Source organism: Mesoplodon densirostris, chromosome 3 (genome assembly GCF_025265405.1).
Source record: "Mesoplodon densirostris isolate mMesDen1 chromosome 3, mMesDen1 primary haplotype, whole genome shotgun sequence".
Taxonomy (NCBI): Eukaryota; Metazoa; Chordata; class Mammalia; order Artiodactyla; family Ziphiidae; genus Mesoplodon; species Mesoplodon densirostris.
Genome location: NC_082663.1, coordinates 125,088,752 through 125,110,378, shown reverse-complemented (window position 1 = coordinate 125,110,378; position 21,627 = coordinate 125,088,752). Strand labels below are relative to the sequence as shown.

General features: G+C 41.6%; 1 protein-coding gene across 3 annotated transcripts in view; it reads left to right on the top strand.

Moving 5' to 3' along the window:
* Positions 1 to 21,627, top strand: part of PRELID2 (PRELI domain containing 2) — a 91,961-nt gene that overhangs the window by 43,350 nt on the left and 26,984 nt on the right. For all 3 annotated transcript variants that reach the window (XM_060093570.1, XM_060093572.1, XM_060093571.1), the window contains exon 5: positions 14,997 to 15,102. In XM_060093570.1, coding sequence (XP_059949553.1) covers positions 14,997 to 15,102 — 106 coding nt within the window. The remainder of the gene's footprint in view (positions 1 to 14,996; positions 15,103 to 21,627) is intronic.

Genomic DNA, 21,627 nt, shown 5'->3' with positions numbered 1-21,627 from the left:
CAAATTAGTGGTTACCAGTGGGGAGAGGGAAGGGTAAGGGGTAAGGGGAAGGGGTAAGTAAGGGTAGGAGATTAAAAAAAAAAAAAAAAAAAAAAAAGAATAAAAGGGAGAAAAGGAAGAGAGAAAGAGAGGATAGAGAGAGAGAGAGAGGAAGGGAGGAAGGGAGGAGGAAACAGTAAAATAAAATAAAATAAAGTTATTAAAATAAAAAATAATCAAAAAATAAAAAAGTTGAAAAGTCATAAAAAAGAGAAAGAAAGAAGAGAGCAACCAAACCAAAAAACAAATCAACCAATGATAACAAGCACTAAAAACTATCCTAAAAAAAATCCAAAAAAAAAAAAAAAAAGAAAAACATGGACAGACAGAACCCTAGGACAAAGGGTAAAAGCAAAGCTATACAGACAAAATCACACACAGAAGCATACACATACACACTCACAAAAAGAGAAAAAGGAAAAAAAAAATATCATTGCTCCCAAAGTCCACCCCCTCAATTTGGGGTGATTCATTGTGTATTCAGGTATTCCACAGATGCAGGGTACATCAAATTGATTGTGCAGATTTAATCCGCTGCTCCTGAGGCTGCTGGGAGAGATTTCCCTTTCTCTTGTTTGTTCGCACAGCTCCAGGGGCTCAGATTTGGATTTGGCCCCGAATCTGCGTGTAGGTCGCCTGAGGGCATCTGTTCTTCGCTCACACAGGACGGGGTTAAAGGAGCAGCTGATTCGGGGGCTCTGGCTCACTCAAGCCAGGGGGAGTGAGGGGTACAGATGTGGGGCGAGCTTGCAGTGGCAGAGGCCAGCGTGACGTTGCACCAGCCTGAGGCATGCTGTGTCTTCTCCCAGGAAATTGTCCCTGGATCGGGGACCCTGGCAGTGCTGGGCTGCACAGGCTCCCGGGAGGGGAGGTGTGGATAGTGACCTGTGCTTGCACATTGGCTTCTTGGCGGCGGCAGCAGAAGCCTTAGTGTTTCATGCCCGTCTCTGGGGTCCGCGCTAATAGCTGTGGCTTGCGCCCGTCTCTGGAGCTCGTTTAGGCCGTGCTCTTAATCCCTTCTCCTCATGCACACCGAAACAATGGTCTCTTGCCTCTTAGCCAGTTCCAGACTTTTTCCCAGACTCCCTCCCAGCTAGCCGTGGCACACTAGCCCCCTTCATTCTGTGTTCACGCAGCCAACCCCGGTTCTTTCCTTGGGATCTGACCTCCGAAGCCCGAGCTCAGCTCCCAGCCCCGCCCGCCCTGGCGGGTGAGCAGACAAGCCTCTCAGGCTGGTGAGTGCTGGTCGGCATCATCCTCTGTGCGGGAATCTCTCCGCTTTGCCCTCTGCACCCCTGTCGCTGTGCTCTCTTCCATGGCTCCGAAGCTCCTCCCCTCCGCCACCCGCAGTCTCCGCCCGCGAAGGGACTTCTAGTGTGTGGAAACCTTTCCTCCTTCACGGCTCCCTCCCATTGGTGCAGATCCCGTCCCTATTCTTTTGTCTCTGTTTTTTCTTTTTTCTTTTGCCCTACCCAAGTACGTGGGGAGTTTCTTGCCTTTTGGGAGGTCTGAGGTCTTCTGCCAGCATTCAGTAGGTGTCCTGTAGGAGTTGTTCCACGTGTAGACATATTTCTGGTGTATCTGTGGGAAGGAAGGTGATCTCCGCGTCTTACAACTCCATCTTGAAGCTCCTCCTGCTTCTGGACTTTAAAATGTATTTATCTGTCAGTCCTGGTTCTTTTCCTTATTATAAATAGATTTTTATTGTACTATGTGGGAATGTAATTGATATGCACTAGATTTGGTTTTAATAACATTTACTGTATCCAAGTAATGTAATTCTAAATGATAATCATCTTGTAAAAGTTTTTTCTTGGGCTTTGCTCTTTCATCATAACTGTGTGTGTTTTGGTGGTAAATAAAAACTGTTATCTTGAAGCAGGATTTAAGTTATCACTGTCACTGGAGACTCATGCTGTTTGTGAGGGTACAGAGCTGGGTTTTGCTTCTGAGTGACAAGACCATAATCCCATACTCAGCACTGAGCATCATGATGGCTCATGTCTTCACCTTTCCGTGTCTAAGAGCTTCTGCTTATCCATTGAGGCTTGCAAACCTTATTTCTGAGATTTGGAGATGTTCAGCCTAGTAGAATGTGTGTTAATAACATTGGTTACGTTGACTCAACATTTATAAGATATCAAAAAAAATCCCACCTGCACTATAGTAAAAGAAACAAAAAAGTCAAAATCAAACTTTACACACAGATTAAATGACTCGGATGAGCAGCTGTTCTTAGTTCAGTAAGTTTTCGTTATCACTGAAGTGACTCGTATGAATATTCTTTGTTCTGTTAAATAAGGTATATAATATTTTTAATGTTTAATTTTTAAATTTCTGGATTAAAACATCCCAAGTCTCAAGTATTCATTTGGTGATTCACAAATAGTATAATTTGCATGTTTCGAGGGACTAATTGTTGGGCATTTTTTGTTGTGTATTTGTTTTTTCCGTACTCTGATGTATTTTTTTCCCACGAGCAAATTTGATAGTTTGGTGACTTGCATGCATTTGGCAGTAGCCTTTTTAGTTGACCTCCACGCTTGTTTTCACTGAGGTATTAAAATATTCTGGCTTTGTCAACTTTACTTAGGAATGATTCCTAAGCCTCGATCATGATGATAAAGGTCTTGAGGGTGTTGTTATCTAATATCCTGAATAAAAACCACTGTATTCATCCCCAAACAGGATGCCCTGTGCTTATATTGACCTTGATTTCCCATGCACCAGTGGGTGATGAGATAATTAGCAGAACGTACTGCCAGTTATAGAACACGGAGCACCAGTGCCTTTTCTGTAAATATGGCAGGCGTCTGGGCAAGAACCTTATTTTCCACTCAGTAAGACTGCCCTACAAAGATACGTTTGTGTCCATATAATCAGGGCCTTCTCTGCTTTTCCATCCTGTTGCACCCCTGCGTCTGGCACAGTGCTGGGCTCACAGAGAAGTCTCCGTGGCCATTTGTTGAATGAATGGCAGATAATGCTTCTTATGGGCTGAAAAGGGGACTGGCAGAAAGGGCACATGCAGATTGGGGAAGTCTGATAGGATTTGGTACGAAATTCGGTGTAGAGGGACTCTTGAACCCAGTAATATGGATACTTCTCTGCTGGTTTTTGCTGCTTGGTCGCTTACGTGCTGTTGGACTCTGGGAGAAGGGATAAAGCTGGCCTGAGATCCCTCACAGAGTGGTGTGAAGATTTAATAAGATAATAAATGCCCTACACTTGGGGAGTATAAAGCACTAGATAATGTAGGTTGTCGTTGGAACTAATGGTGAATAAATGCTGTTTTCAAAGTGCCGTGTTTCCTTAAAGGTACTAACTTTGACAAGTGGAGTAAGCTGTTTTATTGAAAATGGAGGTGATGATTGAACTGGAAACAATGATGTTTAGCCAAGAGAGCATTCTGTGCCATTTACAAGTAAGAGCTTTTGAAATATATTAGTGAATGCCTATTGATTTTTTTTTTTTCCTCTCCCATCCTCCTTTGCCCTTTGGTTTTCAGTTGTGTATTAGTGAAGGGTTGGGGGGAGTTTAAACGTGTGGATTCATTGTGGTGATTCTAGTTCTGTCGGCTTGGGCTGGCTCCTGGGAGTCAATATATTTAAAGTTTTCCCAGTGAATCTGTTGAGCCTCCAGATTTGGGAACCCTTGATAGCTAGTTAGTATCCTGTGCTTACAGTGGAAAGCAGACATACAGCTGGCACCACTTTTGGAGCTCTGTTTTGTGCAAAGTTCCTGTTAATCTTATAAAGCATGACCAGTTGATAATCTGACTCTCCAGCAAACAGTAAACATTTCTTGGCAGAAACACCCTGCTGAAAGGTTTAGCAAAATTTGGATTAACTCTTCTGGAATCTCTTATGGAGCAGAGAGGCCAGTTTAATTTCCTTCCTCCCTTCCTCCCTCCCTCTCTCCCCACTTCCCTCCTTCCCTCCCACCCTCCCTCCTTCCCTTCCTCTCTTTCTCTTATTTTTTTTCTTTCCTTTTTACTTTCTCCCTCCCCTCCCCTCCCCTCCCCCCTCCCCTTTCTTTCTCTTCCTCCATCCATCTCTAGTAAATAAAAAGTTTGGGTATTAAAAATTAGAATGTTTTACCAACCAAGAATCGATGCCATGCAGAAACCCTAACGGTCCTGGGACAGTAGCCAGGAGCCTGATGACTGTCCTCCCAGTGTAAGGGTCTAACTCCTCCATCAGGTTGCGGGTCAACGCCTGGGAGCTGTTCACCCTCTTTTTAATCAAGGCTAGTGTTGGTAGCTAAGCAAAGAGATGGGAAAAAAAATTGACCAGCTGAGTTCATTTTCCTGGTTTGAATTCACAGCTACATTTTGAGACATTTTCTGTGCTGGAGGTGGAGGCTGTTCCATTTCATATGTGTCTGACCTCAAGAGGGGGGTAGCCTTGAGAGGAATCTAAGTGGTAATTCCTAGCTTGCTCTGTTTTATTCTCTGCTCTGCTCTGGGAAGACTCAACAGCCTCTTTTCTGAAGGTAGGAAAACGTTCTGGCCCTCACATAGGTCCTGTTTGGATGAGTCTTGCTCCAAGTATTCTTCATTATCATGTTTAAAAATAATGTTTCCAGGGCTTCCCTGGTGGCGCAGTGGTTGAGAGTCCACCTGCCGATGCAGGGGACACGGGTTCGTGCCCCGGTCCGGGAAGATCCCACATGCCGCAGAGTGGCTGGGCCCATGAGCCGTGGCCGCTGAGCCTGCGTGTCCGGAGCCTGTGCTCTGCAACGGGAGAGACCACAACACTGAGAGGCCCGCGTACTGCAAAAAGAAAAAAAAAAAAGTTTCCTCTTTTTTTTCACAAGTATTACATGTTCATTCTAGGACAGTTACAAGATACATATAAGAAAAAAGAAGTATGGATACTTCTTTTTTCAGGTCAGTGCTGTTTCTAGTCAGTGACCCCAGAGGGAACCAATATTCTGACATCCATCTTTATAGATTAGTTTTGTCTCTTGTTGATCTTCACATGGAATGGAATCGTATAGTATGTATTCTGTTGTATTAGTTTTTTGTCGTTGTTGTTTTTTGTTCGGCAGTGTGTCTAGGAGCTTCATCTTGTGTGTATCAGCAGTTTAGTTTGTTGTTTTCCCATTGCTGTGTAGTACTCCATGGTAGGAGCATACTGTAGTTGCTACAATTTATTTACTCATTGTGCAGAATTTTTACAGACTTGGAATCATACTGTACATGGTGTTCTGACTTTTACAATTAAACATTGCATTTGGGACTGTCTTTCCTTATTGAATGTGTCATTTTAAAATGATTTTTAAAAATGGCTGGTCAGCTGTATTTATTGAATAAAATTATTCTAGTGTGTTTAATTATCGGGCATTGCATTATTTGCCATTATTTGCTCTTATAGATAGTGATGTGATGAATATGTTTGTAGGCTGGTCTATGCCCTCATCTAAGATTTTTTGCTCAGAACCCATTGTTAGCAGTAGATGTTATGGGTCAAAGGGTTTGCATGTATTTGAGGCTTTTATTAGGTATTGCTAAACTGAAGTATGTATTCCTAAGCATCTCATAAAACTTCCCAGGGACCTGGCAGTTGGCAGTGTTGTATAGACTTATGTTTGAAATGGGATCAGGAACAGCTACATAATTTGCAGGAGCCAGTGCAAAATGAAAATGCAGAATCCCTGTTAAAAAATAGATACAAATTTTGAAACAGGGACAGTGGAGCATTCAACTGAGTGTGTAGCCCTTCTGGTAGCTGAGCCCTGTGCCACCCCGTAGAACGTACATCCTTGAAGCCAGCCTGAATGGGATACATGTGCTGGTGGGCCCGATATCCCAAGACCAGCCTCCAGTTGGACCAGTTCACAGACTTGTGTATTTTGAAGCTTTGTCCACCACTTAGGATGCCAGTAAGCTTGCACTGAATAGACACATTTCTAGGAGGCAGGACTGTGGGAAGGGACACAGGAGCTGATGTTACCTGTGTGGATTCAAAAAGTGGTCATGCCATTTACTTTTGGGTGACCTCATTAGCAAATTTGCCACTCGGAACCTCAGTTTTTTCATCTGTAAAATGGGGTTAATATTATCTACCTCATAAGATAGATAGTGAGAATTAACTGAAATGTGTATATAAAGGACTTAATACAGTGCTTCTGCACGATAGGCTATTAATAAGATAGATTGTGAGAATGAATGCTATGTTTTAAGAGACTGAGCCACCCTGCCCTATAATGTTTACCCGCATTAGGCTGCTAGGTTCCTGAGATCCACCGTTTACTTACTCCCTGTTCCTGCTCCTGGTTAATCGTTTAGGCTGCAACCCAGTGGTTCCTGGGATGGGTTAAAGGAGAGCCGCTCAGAGGGGAAGGGCTTTAGGAGTGAAGGTTATAGAGACCAGCAGGGTGTTTGGTCTCTGTGGCCGCTGTGCGGGGTGTGTGACATGTGATAGCAGGGAGGGAGGGAAGGCTGGAAAGATGGAGGGTTCTGGAGCTCCGAGGGCCTTGAATGCCAGCATGGGGCGGGAGGGACTCCTTGCCAAGTAGTTTATGGGGATTGAGTGCCATCTAGATGCCAGTGAAGTGGAAATCCTTTGGAGTTTACTGGAGCTGGATTTGTACTGTGGGCATTTAACTTCCCAGACACCGTGCCCTTCTTTCTGCAAATGGGAATCATAATGATGGTAGTAGTAAATAGCATTATTACTACCAGTGTTAGTATGATTAACTGACGTGTATCGAATGCTTACTCATATTACCTTGAGTGCTTCACGCCTATTACCTTATTCACCTTTGGAACAAAGTTTGAGTAGGTGTGATTAACCCCATTTTACAGAGGAGACTGGGCTTCAGGAACTTGCCTAACGTGGGCAGGTCCCCATTCGGTGTTAGAGAGGAGATGTGAGTCCAAGCCATCTGACTCCAGGAACCATATGCCTAATCATGTCCTGTAAAGATATATATATTTAATACAGATATAAAAAATATAAGAAGCGCGTGTATAATTATGTGTGTTCGTGTTAAGGCTAAAAAGTGCTTAGCACTTAATGAGGACCCTGAAAATTGAATTGAGTCTCTGAAGAAGCACAGTTCTGTAAGTGGGTCTGGTAAGCTGGGGGGAGGGGCCGCGTGTCCTGGCGTGGTGAAGTGCACGCCCGGGCCGGGCAGTGTCCGCAGCAGTGTTGGGCCCTGCCTGTCCCTTGGGCCACCCCTCTGTGTGGTTACAGGAGAATGCCAAAAACAGCCTGACTAGAACTGAGATGTCATCACAACAAGCATATCCGTGGAACCATTTTTCCTTCTCAAAGACACTTTAATTAAATTCCCAATCATGAAAACAATTGGGCAAGATTTGCCATACCCAACCAGTCAATAATTCAGGGACAGGATCTCATTAAGAGCTTTTGCTTTCTGGAAACTGCTGTTTTGAGGATTCAGAGCTGGTGGCTGTGTGCTCTGGGGATTAATTCCTGATCCATGTTTCCTCTGAACTTTTTTATTTCCCCAAATTCAGAAGGAAACACATTTTCAAATGACCCCAGAGTAGGAGACTGATGGTGTAAGCTGTCATTCACTGTCACAAAGGTGTTCCTAGCTTTGAGCTGTGCGCTCTGTCATGATTCCATTGTGTTCTGTGTTGAATTCTGTCCGCCCATGGACAAAGCGATAGATGTGACTCAGGTATAGGCACCATGGGAGTGAGTGAGCCTCCTCTTTGAACACGTTTCCAGATGCTGTGCTGGCTTATCTCTCAGCCAGGTGAAGGCTGCCCCCTACTGACACTAGCAAGTGACCTCCTGAGACATTTGGTTCAATTTCCCTGACAGAAGTATTGAGATGTGCCATAAATTTCTCTTCTTTTGCTTCTCCCCTCCTCTCCCTCCTCTCTCCATCCTTCTGCCCCTAATGCATTGTTGATTTCTTACCATGTGCTAAGTCACTGCAATAGGAAATAATGCAATGAAGAAAAAATATATAGGTACAACCATTTAGAAAAACATTTGGCATGTTTTCCCCCGGTTTCTTTTTTTTTGGGCCACGCTGCACAGTATGCTGGATCTTAGTGCCCTGACCAGGGATCGAACCTGCGCCCCCCTGCAGTGGAAGTGCAGAGTCTTAACCACTGGACCACCAGGGAAGTCCCGGCATTTTTTAAAAGTTGAAACTGTGCATGTCCTGTGACCCAGATATTTGACCACTAGACACTCTAGAGACACTTGTGCACATATGTAGCTGGATGCATTATAAATATTTACTTTACAGAACTATTAGTAGCCCCAAACTGAGTCCACATTAAATGTCCATCTTCAGTAGAGTGGATAAATAATTTGGAGTATTTTCAAGCAATAGAACAGTATGCAGCAATGAAAACTAACAAACAACAGCTTCGTGCAACAGTAGGGGTGAATCTCCACTGAGCATGCAGGTTTAATTCCCTGTGCCTTAGTGAACAGTGACAAGATCAGGGTGTGCTTAGGAAGCTGATGGGGCAGTGTGGGTTATGAGGAGCCCATGCTGGAGGCAAGGATCCCATTGGGAGGCAGTTGTGGTGGTCCTGGAGAGAGAAAGTGCTGTGCTAAACCCAGGCAGTAGCAGCAGCAAGAGAGAGAATGACATGGACTGTTGAGGAACATTGGAAGTAAAATAAACACAATCTGGGGACTGAGTGAATGTTTGGATTGATTAGAAAAAGAACCATTTAACCTGTTGCCGAGATTTCTAATCTTACAGACTAGGATGATGGTTGTCTCCTTCACTGAGATAGGAGCAGGACTTGGGTTTTGAGGTGAATCTGCATGACATTAAGCTGTGACCTCAGGCAAGTTATTTAACTTCTCTTTGCCACAGTTTCCTCGTGTGTAAGAGAGAGAAAACATTGAGTAACGACCTCAGAACATAGTACAGTGTCTGATACATAATACACATTGTTACTATACAGTTTTTTGAAGAATAAGTGTGACCCTGAGTATATAACATCATAAATGGATGCAGTCATTCCTTTAGGCTTAACAGAGATAAGACAGGTGTAGGAAAACTTGAATCATCTTTATATATCTCTTGAGTGAAACATCAAACAAAACTTGGGGGCAGGAACAAGTCTTAGATCAAAAGGCACAAAGAAATGGAATTACATAGTGTGAGAAAAGGAAAGCCAAGAGGTGATTTAATGAGACTTTAAATGAAGGATAAGGCCGGAGTTAACATGTCCTCGACTTTCCCTGGTGGCGCAGTGGTTAAGAATCCACCTGCCAATTCAGGGGACACGGGTTCGAGCCCTAGTCTGGGAAGATCCCACATGCCACAGAACAACGAAGCCCGTGCACCACAACTACTGAGCCTGTGCTCTAGAGCCCTCAAGCCACAACTACTAAGCCCGTGTGCCACAACTACTGAAACCCGTACACTTAGAGGCCATGCTCCGCAACAAGAGAAGCTACTGCAATGAGAAGCCTGCTCACTGCAACTAGAAGAAAGCCCACGTGCAGCAATGAAGACCCAACGTAGCCAAAAATAAATAAATAAAATAAGATAAAATTAAATTTAAAAAAGTGGCAGGATACACATTTTAAAAAAAGTTAGCAAGTCCCTTTGCTGAAAATGGTTCTTGGTAGCACAGAACCTTTTAAAGAATAACTTTTTATTTATATAAAAATGATCCTCAAGGATTTATTAGTGATGTTTTTTGGTGATTGCCAAGTAATACATCTTTATTACAGAAATTAGTGAAAAGAACGAAGTAAATAAATAACACCTATAATTCTAATGCCCGGAGAGTCTGTTCATATTTCAGCTCTGTCCATTTTTCTGTCTGTCCGTCCATCCATCCATCCATCCATCTTTTTCTCTTTCTTTTTTTAAAGAAGAGCTGAGGACTTCCCTGGTGGTGCAGTGGTTGAGAATCTGCCTGCCAATGCAGGGGACACAGGTTTGAGCCCTGGTCTGGGAGGATCCCACATGCTGCGGAGCAGCTAGGCCTGTGCGCCACAACTGCTGAGCCTGCGCTCTGGAGCCCGCGAGCCACAACTACTGAGCCCGTGTGCCACGACTACTGAAGCCTGCGTGCCTAGAGCCCATGCTCTGCAGCAAGAGAGGCCACCACAATGAGAAGCCCACGCACTGCAATGAAGAGTAGCCCCTGCTTGCCATAACTAGAGAAAGCCTGCACCCAGCAACAAAAAACCCAATGCAGCCAAAAAATAAACAAAGAAATTAAAAAAAAAATAATAAAAAAGAGCTGAAATTAAACCCGTAAATTGTTGTGTAAGTTGCTGTGTTTTGTGTAGGAACTTAAATGGAGGCTTATCTAGCATGAGGGATTTAGGTTAGCTATGTGTATTAAGAAGAAAATGTCTGATGTGCTTTGTCAATGAGTTATTGAGAGAAAGCACAGCAGTTCCTTCTCTGTCAGTCTTAAAATACAGTGGGATAAACTCTCATCTCATTGATGGCAAGGGCATGACCCTGCTTTACTGCCCTGTTATTCTCTTATATGTGGGCCAAGCCTGAGAGTGCTTTTCTGAGCACTTGCTTCTCCCAAAAGTGGCAGAAAGAAATGTTGGTTAGAATATGATATAAGTGAGACTTATATTAATCCCTCACCTATGTTTTCCTTGCAGACTGAAGAGTACATTTCTCCTAAGAGTGTAAGACTGCTCAACTTTTCATTTTGAAATATTAAAATCACTGTAAATTTCTACTCTGACTGATCGGGAACAAAGACAGGAAAGATTAGTGTCACCAGGATATAGTTTTACATGAGCAAATCATTTAAAATAGGCTTAAATCTAAGGTGGAAGCTGCTTTGCTTAGACTGACTAGTTGCCTAGACTATTTATGTCATATTGGCTGAGATAACTGTGTGTGTGGAGGGGAGGGGAGAGGGGAGAGAGGAGGGGGTAGACAGGAGAGGGTGAGGGAGAGGGAGAGAGAAATATTCTGAAGGCTTCCTTTCACTATATGCATGATCTAAATGTAGAGGCTACTGCTATTGGAGAATTAGAGAGAAGCTCTAATTAAGAGGTTATAGTAGCTATTTTTACCAAAATCACAGCTTTTTGAAATCATAGTTTTCTCAATATATTTCTTAGTGTTAGTGAATGTGCTCATATATACATGTACAAATACACCCAAGTACACCTATGGGAGATTTGGCTCCCATTTCCTTTCCTTAGAGATACAAGAAGGTAGGGGGAAGTTTTTTGTTGTTGTGGAATATTTTTGATTGTAAAGAAATTTAATATTAATTTATCCATTTAACAAATACTCATTGAACTCATTGAATGTAGGCACTGTGCTGAAAATGGGGGATAGGAAGTCATCTAAAAGCATTAAGGGATGGTAACAAGCCTTTTAGTCAATGGTGCACATGTAACTGTTCATCTGTACCTGTTACTTGGTGGCCTCAGATGCGAAGTCCTTCTTGCCTTCAGGGTAAAGTCTAAACTCCTCAGTCTGGGAATACCATCTGCAATCTGGTCTCTATCTGTCCTTCCAGCCCTATCTCCTAACATCTCCCACACCTACCTTATACGCTAGTCATTTTTATGGAAAAAAATTGATCAAGCCCCTTACTAAGTATTGGGTATTTTCAGATAACTGGCTGCTCTTCAGACATTCTCTGCTCCTTCACACCTTCTTGTCTGAATCCTTGTGGTTTTCCTCTGGTGGAATGCTTTGCCTGCATTTGCTGGTGTGACACTCACCCTCTTGTCTGTGTGTCTTTCCCACTAGTCAGTGAGATCCTGGAGGACAGAAACTGTCCTTCCCTGTGGGGCTCTTGCACCCAGTAAGGTGCTTAGTAGATAGTAGCCACTCAGTCAGTGTGTAATGAACAAATGAATAAATGAGGCAAAGTCCAGTATCTTGTGGTGATGAACTCCCTCAGCTTTTGTTTATCTGGGAAAGCCTTAATTTCACCTTCATTTTTGAAGGATAGTTTTAACAAATACAGTATTCTTGGTTTCCAGTTTGTTTTTTTTCTTTAGCACTTTGAATATATCATACCAATTTTTTGTGGCCTACTAAGTTTCTCCCGAGAAATCGCTGAAAATTTTATGTGGGCTCCCTTGTATGTGACAAGTTGCTTTTTTTCTTGCTGCTTTCAAGATTCTCTCTCATTGTCTGCGACTTGATGATTTGATTATAAAAGTCTTGATGTGGGTCTCTTTAAGATTTATCCTCTTTGGCATCATTGAGCTTCTTGAATTTGGATGTCCATTTTCTTCCTCAAATTTGGGAAGTTTTCTGCCATTATTTCTTCAAATAGGCTTTTTGCTTCTTTCTTTCTCTCCTCTCCTTCTGGCACTCCTGTAGTGTGTACGTTGACCACTTCATGATGTCCTGTAAGTCCATTAGGCCATCTTAACTTTTCTTCATTCTTTTTTCTTTTTCATTTTTCATTCTCCTCTGACTCAGTAATTTTAAATGACTTGTCTTCAAGTTCACTGATTCTTTCTGCTGCTTGATCAAATCTGGTGTTTAACCCTTCTAGTGAATTTTTCAGTTTTTATATTTTATTCTTCAGTTCCTGGATTTCTGTTTTTTTTTCTTTTTCTTAAAATTAGTTTCTATCTCTTTGTTGATATTCTTATTTTGTTCATGCCGCATTTTCCTGATTTCATTTAGTTGTCTACCTCTGTTCTCTTTTAACTCATTGACCATCTTTCAGGTGGCTATTTTGAATTCTTTGTCAGGTAATTAATAGATTTCTATTTCTTTAGGATTGGTTTCCAGAGGTTTATCTTGTTATTTTGGTTGGGCCTTGTTTCCTTGTTTCTTTGTTTACTTTGTGATCTTTTGTTGAGACTTGGGCATTTGAAAAGACAGCCACCTCTCCCAACCTCTGCAGACTGGCTTTGTGCAGGGGAAGACCTTCACCCATCAGCCTGGGTAGAGATTTTCGGGGGGGGCCCTCATGTCTTTTGTGAGGATGTTTCTCTTTGGGGCTTGTGTGTGTAACTTTCCAGTTAGAAGGTTTGCCCCTGTTATCAAGAGCTCATATTCTCTTGCTCTCCCTGGTGTCTGTTTGTGGTACTGCAGATTCTTTGGTGCTATAACAAGCCACCATGCTTGCTTTTGTTTTTAGCAGCCCCCAGACATCCAAAGTATGTTGCTGTTCCCTTCAGCATTCTGAGTCAGGCAAGACAGAAACCAGTTCCTTGGACAGCCCACTGTAAATTCAGATTGTTAGCTGTACATTCTGCTCTTTTCTTTCCTTCCAAGGAGAAGCCAGGAGTCAGGGGTTTTTTCCTAATTGTGGTGCCCTGTGCTGGGTGGATGGGGACTGTGACAGGTAAATGCAGCAAACATTCTTGTTCACTTCAGTGTGGCTCTGCTTGGCTTTGTACTCGCCTGGGGTGCTGCAGTCTCTTAGCTGGTTTATGCACTTCTCATAAAGGCAACTTGGCCCATAAGTTGGGGTTGCTGTGGGGGAATGAGGGCCTGGGGCTTCCTATCCTACCATCTTTATGACATCACTCTCAAGTGTTATTCAAATCTTTGCTTTATGAAATGGAGATAATTAATATTGGTAGAACTTTTTTTAAAATTTTTAATAAATGTATTTATTTATTTATTTATTTTGGGCTGTGTTGGGTCTTCATTGCTGTGTGCAGGCTTTCTCTAGTTGTGGCGAGTGGGGGCTACTCTTGGTTGCAGTGCACGGGCTTCTCATTGCGGTGGCTTCTCTTGTGGAGCATGGGCTCTAGGCGTGTGGGCTTCTGTAGTTGTGGCACATGGGCTTCAGTAGTTGTGGCTTGTGGGCTCTAGAGCGCAGGCTCAGTAGTTGTGGCACACAGGCTTAGTTGCTCCACGGCATGTGGGATCTTCCTGGACCAGGGCTCAAACCTGTGTCCCCTTCATTGGCAGGCGGATTCTTAACCACTGTGCCACCAGGGAAGTCCCAATATTGGTAGAACTTTAAATAGGTTAGTGGCACATATAATCTGTCTCACCTCCTTTTCTAATCAAAGATTAAAGAAGTCATTCCAGGGTCCTTCCCCCTCTCTGTCTGTCTGTCTCTCTTTAGTAATGGTGGCTAACATATAATTAAGTTCCTTACTTTGTGTCAGGAACTGTTCATGTTCCTGTTGTATGTATTAATTCATTTACTTCTGATACTAGTTGTAAAAGGAAGATACTATAATTATTCCCAATTTTCATGGGAAGAAACTGAGTTAAGAGAATCTAAGTAATTTACCTGAGGTCATACAGCTGATTATTGTCTCATACTCAATTTTAACAAGACATTTTGTAGCATGGAATGAGAAATATATATATATATATATATATATATATATATATATATATATATATATTTACTTAGAATAAGTTTATTTATTTTGGGTCAGGTAGAGATTCTTAAAGCTTGTTGACTGTCCTGACACTCACAGTTTGATCACTGAATTATTCATTAGGTATAAATAAAAATTCTGTGTTCTGCAGTTTTTATAATCAGAATAATGTACCCATGTGTTTTCTCTTCTTTCCAGCTTTATTGAGATGTAAGTGACATGTAATATAGTGTGAGTTTAAGATGTGCAGTGTAATGATTTGATACCTGTATATATTATAAAATAATTATCACAATAAGGTTATTTAACACATCCGTTACCTCACATAGTTACAGTTTGTGTGTGTGTTGAGAACTTTTAAAATCTACTTTCTTAGCAACTTGAAATGAATAGTCTTTAATTTGAATAGAATACATTGCTTATATTATATAAACTGGAAGTCTCCTTTTGATAAAATCTTTGTTGTAATAGGCAGTTATTGAATTACTATGGATGTTATTTTGTGTTGACTATAAGTGGTAGTAATGCTGTTGGAAATCCCTATAATTTAAATATTCAAATATAGACTGACACCAAAGGTGACACCAATGACCCCAAACGTGTGTATATATTTTTTTAAATTAATTTTTATTGGAATATAGTTGCTTTACAATGTTGTGTTACAGAGATGTATATTTTTGTTTTTTGCAGGACAGAGTTCATTCAAAAAGGCAGGATTTCAATCACAGGGGCTGGTTTTCTCAACTGCGTTTTGGAAACTTTTGCCAGCACATTTTTAAGACAGGGTGCCCAGAAGGTAAGCTTCTTTTCACTCTGAACCAACATTAATTTTAAGAAACCATGGAGATTCCCACTGGGTTCTTGAACAAGGCTCATGAACAGACAAAACAAGAAAAAAATAAAATTAATAAACATATGCAAAGATAATTACCCTCACTAATTATTACATAAATCCAAATCAGAGTAAAACTAAAGTGCCATTTGTGGCTCATTAAGTTAAAAACCTGCCAATGAAGAGTATGTGATAATGTGGGAATACTTACAGTCTAATAAAGAGAAATAATCAGAATGAATAATTATATTTACTGTATATACAATGTGATGACAGCTATTTAGTGAAAAACATAATAATAGCTAATATTTATGGAGTGCTTACCATGTGCTACTCACTAAAAAGAATATTTAATCTTCGTTTAATGCTCACAAACCTTGGAAATAGCTGTTATTGTTGTCCTGATATTCTGGACAAAGAAGACACAGAGTTCTGGAGCTCCTGATTGTCTTTTATTGTGGTTTTCAAGCTCTGTACTTGTGGGAGCTTAGGCTTCCATGAATGTTATTCAGAGGCCACCTTGAAGTTCTAAGGTCCTGTGTTACCCTGTGTTTTAAGTAGTGCTATTCTTTTTTTCATCTGTCTTATATAGCATTACATATGAGATTGATATATCCTGTTTTCTTGCCTAGGAAAGTCCATTTCTTATGCACCTTTATATGCCTATTGTAGGTGTTCCAAAATATTTTAAAATTATTTTATTAGTATTTTATTTTATTATATTTAAAAATTATTTGTCATTATTATTGTTATTAATTATGTTGGTGAACATAATCACTTATTTCCAGGGTTTACTCAGGTATGATGCATATGTTACCTAGTTTTGTTTTGTGGGACAGGCGTAATGGCTGGTCTAAAGAACTATTGTTATGACCTTAGAGATTTTATGGGTAATAGAACTTGGTTCTCATTTTACAGATCTAGGTTCAAGAATGAACCTGGACCACAATGTGTTAATCTGGGAGGCTGAGGGTGATGGATGAATATTTGGTACTGTACTGTACTCCATAGACATACTGTCTAGATTGATGATATGTTCCTGACCCTGGTGAGCACATTGCCAGGCTGGCCCCGCCTGTTTAAGCCTGGGCTTGAAGTGGATCGTTGAGCTTCTGCAAGGTCTGATGTGACTGTCACTTACTCAGACATTATTGTGGGTTTACCCTGCTATCTTGCAAAATATGCATTTGTAAAAAGCCCCATGTTCTGCAAAACTGCACTCTAAAAATAATAGTGCTGATGAGAAAAATAACTTTGGTGCTATGTCCCTGACTGAGTTGACTTCTTGGACATTGTTTGTTTGGTTTATTTATTTATTTATGGGCACACTGCATGGCTTGCAGGATCCTAGTTCCCCAACCAGGGATTGAACCGGAATCTTTGCAGTGGAAGTGCAGAGTCCTAACCACTGGACCACCAGGGAATCCCCAGGGACATTGTTTAGATTAAAAGTGGCAAAGTTTTTCTGTAAAGAGCCAGATAGTAAATTTGTTAGACTTTGTAGGCCAATAGGCAAAATCAAGATACTGTGTAGGTGCTTTGTAACAAGAGAGAACCAAATGTGCACACATTTTTAATTGACAAAATTAAAATTATAATAATAGTAATTGAGTATAGTTTTTACAATAAAAGTCTACTAAGCATATAATTCTTAAAAGAATGGAATTCTTTTTTTGGGGGAGATAACATTTACCTGAGTTGGGGTTAAAAATTAGTATTCCTTACCATCAAATTGGTTGCAAATGTTCATTTGTAAAAACCATTGTTATCCTGTGCACCATACAAACACAGGTGGTGGCTGGATTTGGCCTGTGGGCTATAGTTTGCCAGCCCTTCCTTTAGATAAATAAATATTGTTTGTTTAATCCGAGTGGGTCTCTATTTGACCTGCCCATCATTCTGAACCTTTTAGTGACTTTTAATCACACAGTGATTGTGTACATTCTGATTCTGTGAGATACATAAAGAGGCACTATTGGGCCTCCCTGGTGGCGCAAGTGGTTGAGAGTCCGCCTGCCGATGCAGGGGATACGGGTTCGTGCCCCGGTCTGGGAGGATCCCATATGCCACGGAGCGGCTGGGCCCGTGAGCCGTGGCCGCTGAGCCTGCGCGTCCGGAGCCTGCGCGTCCGGAGCCTGTGCTCCGCAATGAGGGAGGCCACAACAGTGAGAGGCCCGCATACCGCAAAAAAAAAATAAAATAAAATAAAAAAAAAAAAGAGGCACTATTATTACCATTTTGTTGATGAGAAATGTCTTGAAGAGGTAAGTGCACCCAGTCTTTAGGTGGCTACTTGCCCAGAGTTCTTCCTCTTGCATATATATTTTGAGTACCTGCTTTGTGGGAGGCACTGTGTTGAGTGTGGGCTAAATGGATTTACTCAAGGTCACAGGACTGGCAAAGGGTGGAGACTTGACTCACATCCCCATCTTTTATCACTTACTGTGCCACTCACTGTTCAAGATGTGTTCAGATGAATGAAGCAGAATGCTAGCCAACTCAGCATCATGTTGTTGTGCTTTAGATGAATTTGTGTTGCAGTCCTACTCCCTCTATAGTTATTAGGGCTCTTTGGTTGCAAATAACAGAAACTACCTTTGGCTAGCTTGATATAGAGCTACAAGGGTGGTGAGGCTGGCAGGCTTCAGAATGGTCTGCCCTGGAACTGAGAGCTGCCAGGAACCCAGGTGGTATTCCTTCTTTAGCACTTGTCCATACGAATATGCATCAGCTTTATTCTCTTCTTATGCAGTCTGGCTTTCTCTGCTTCACAGGCTGTATAGTGTGACCTCCGCAGTCCAAGTGTACTGTTATGTAGATTTCTGGCCAACAGAGAGACTGCTTATTTCTTCCTTTCCAAATTCTCTGGAAGGAACTCTCAGTGGCCTTCCATAGGTCAAACATGGCCAGGAGGGGAGAAGCCAGGTTGTGTAAATATGGCTAATCCTATGTCACAACTACGTGGATCAGCATTAGGGTGTTAGTTCCCAGGGAAAGGGGTGGTAGAATGGGTAAATACTCCTAAAGTTTTCTGGCATGGTCTTAACAGTAGTACTAGGCTCTTGATGACAGAGAGACAGTTTTATTCATCTTACACCCAGTCCCCCCAACCATAGTACCTAGGACAGTGCTCAGTACATATACGTGGACATGAGTAAAAAGGAAATAGAATGCATAGCAAGGTCCACAGCAGGTTTCTGGTGACTGTTATCTGGAAATCATCAAGTGACTAAATTTTTAAAGTGAGTAATCCAGGTGATTCCTCTGAATTCCCACTTATTATGCTCAGAAGGAAGAATATATTTTTCCTGCTAGCTTTTGCCTTTTCTGACTTTACTTTTTTTTTTTTTTTAAAGAGGCTTAGTTTAATTAGTTAGCTTTTCAATTTTAGGAGCCACTCATGCTTAAGTGTCTTTTATCTTTTACCCAAGTGGTGATGTTTTCCGGTATCAGCCCGACTTCCTGATAAACCTTCACAGCTGAGCCTGATTAAGTGGTTTCTGTAGAAGTCATCATTAGAGTGTTTTAGGTGACTTTGTTTTCAGTTTAGAACTTTATCCCTGAGGCTGTTTAGTAGGGACCATAGCTCAGCAGAAGCCCTCTGCCTCGGTGGCGAAGGTTCCTTTTCCATTTGGATTCAGACAGCCAATAATGAAACCGATGCTGTTACTGAAACAGCACAAATTTTATTCAATGGCCAGAGAATGGAGAAGTGGGAAATTAGTTCGCAAATCAACTTCTGGGGGTGGGGAGTTGATCAAGGCAAGATTTTTAAAGGCAGGGTTAATGGTGGTGGTGGGTGCATATGCATTGGTTTTCTGGGAAAAGGCAGGGTTCTTCCTGCAACTGCGTGCCACTTCTTTTTCTTCCTTCTGTGGTCCGGTACTTCCTGTCATGGCACTGGTAGGTGTGTCATTCAGCATGATATTGTTATCATGAGCATATAATGAGGCTCAGGGTCTACTGGAGGTCAGGTTTTCCACCTTTTTGGATTTGGCTCGTTCTAACCAATTCTGGTGGCCTCTTGTTTTTCTGTTCTGGTGGTTTCCTGTAAGACAGTATAACACTTCCCTTCCTTCAAGAAAGAGGGCAGGTTAGAGCTTGAGGCTAATAGTCATGGTAACAGTGGTGAAGGTGGGATCTGTTTTTTTTCCCCAGAAAAAGAAAAACTAGGTGCTCACTAAGTATATATATATATATATATATATATATATATATATATCTGTGTGTATAAATTAAAACCTAGTCCTAGTTATGGACCCCCAAGGTGAGATTGAAACCGTGCAACTCAGATTGGGACTTGAACCCACATGCTGGGACTCAAACCTGGCCAAAACCCAGATTGGAACTTGAACCCACAGTCATTTTTTTTTGGATATATTTAATGATTTTAATTGTGCCCTATGTGACCACGGGAGAGAAGGAGATTAATCTTGAGATGTTATGGAATGCCTTCTTATTTATTTATTTTTTTAACATCTTTATTGGAGTATAATTGCTTTACAATGTTGTGTTAGTTGCTGCTGTATAACAAAGTGAATCAGCTATACATAAACATAAATCCCCATATCTCCTCCCTCTTGCCTCTCCCTCCCACCCTCCCTATCCCACCCCTCTAGGTGGTCACAAAGCACCGAGCTGATCTCCCTGTGCTATGCGGCTGCTTCCCACTAGCTATCTATTTTACATTTGGCAGTGTATATATGTCCATGCCACTCTCTCACTTTGTTCCAGCTTACCCTTTCCCTTCCCCGTGTCCTCAAGTCCATTCTCTAGTAGGTCGGTTTCTTTATTCCCGTCCTGCCTCTAGGTTCTTCATGACCTTTATTTTATTTTTAGATTCCATATATATGTGTTAGCATACGGTATTTGTTTTTCTCTTTCTGACTTGCTTCACTCTGTATGACAGACTCTAGGTCCATCCACCTCACTACAAATAACTCAATTTTGTTTCTTTTTATGGCTGAATAATATTCCATTGTATATATGTGTCACATCTTCTTTATCCATTCATCTGTCGATGGACACTTAGGTTGCTTCCATGTCCTGGCTATTGTAAATAGAGCTGCAATGAACATGGAACCCACGGTCTTTTAATTGAGATCACACACCTGGTCTCAGGACTTAATGAAACTCAGGTTCTTGATTCTCATCACAGAAAGAATTCAGTGAGAGACAAAGTGATAGGTAAGAAGTGGATTTATTTAGAGAGAAACACACTCCACAGACAGAGTGTGGGCCATCTCAGAAGGTGAGAGGCACCAGCGTACGGGGGTTGTCAGTGTTTATAGGGGTGGATAATTTCATAGGCTAATGAGTGGGAGGAGTATTTCAGCTGTTTTGGGGAAGGAGTGGGGAATTGGACCATGGCCCACTTTTTGACCTTTTATGGTCGGCCTTGGAACTGTCATGGCGCCTGTGGGTTTGTCATTTAGCGTGCTGATGTGTTACAGTGAGCATATCCTGAGGCTCAAGGTCTACTGGAAGTCGAATCTTCTGCCATCTTGGACCTAGTTAGTTCTCACCAGTTTTTGTCATGTCCTATGGCTGTCATTCTTTTAAAGGTTGTGCCCTGCCCCCTTCCCTCCTGTTTCAGGATCACTTCTGTTTTTGTTCCTCTGGGGGCTTGTTCAACTGCTTTTCTCTTTTCCCTTTACCATTTTGAGGTGACTTGCAATTCGGGGGCCTTTCTGACACAAACATTGCTACTATGAACAAAGGTGAATAAATATCTGTTTAAATCTCTGCTTTCAGTTCTTTGCTGGATTATATAGTAATTCTGTGTTTAATTTTTCAAGGAAACTTCCTAAAAGTTTCTTTTTGAGATAGCTGTCTATCTTTGTCCATGACAGCAATGGACAGTATCATTACTGTGTATTTTCCTCATACTGTGGACAAGTAATATGCTAGTTGTCAAATACATATTTTGCCATATACATACAGATACATATGCCACCAGGTAAGCAAGCACTCAAAAAACTGACTAAGGAAACAGAGGAATATCTGAAGGAAAATAGGGATTGGTGGAAATCTGGGAAACATGTAAGGCTTCATACACATTTCTGCAGCCTAGGGGAATGGCCAGCAACTGTGAAGCAGAGCTGGTGGTAACCCAGGCCAGCCAAGTCTAACCTCAGGGATCCTCAGAACAGGAAACAGAGATCAAGATATTACCTGGGGCAGACATGGCTCTGCAGGTGCTCCCCAATTCTGGGAAGGCAACCCTCAGGCCAGTGTTGCTCAGTCTTTTTTCCATTATCACCCCCCAACTAAGGATCCTTTGTAGACTTTCCTAATTGTCCCCCCCACCCAATGTTAATACTAATATCCTATAGTATTATCCTATAATTATGATAAATATCCTAATTATCTGTTTATACACTGTATTATATCTTTGCTATATACATAAAAATTGCAAGATATTTTTCACTTCCATGAACAAATTGTCATCTGGTTTCAATATTGTCCCCGCTGAGAAAGCGTGCTTTA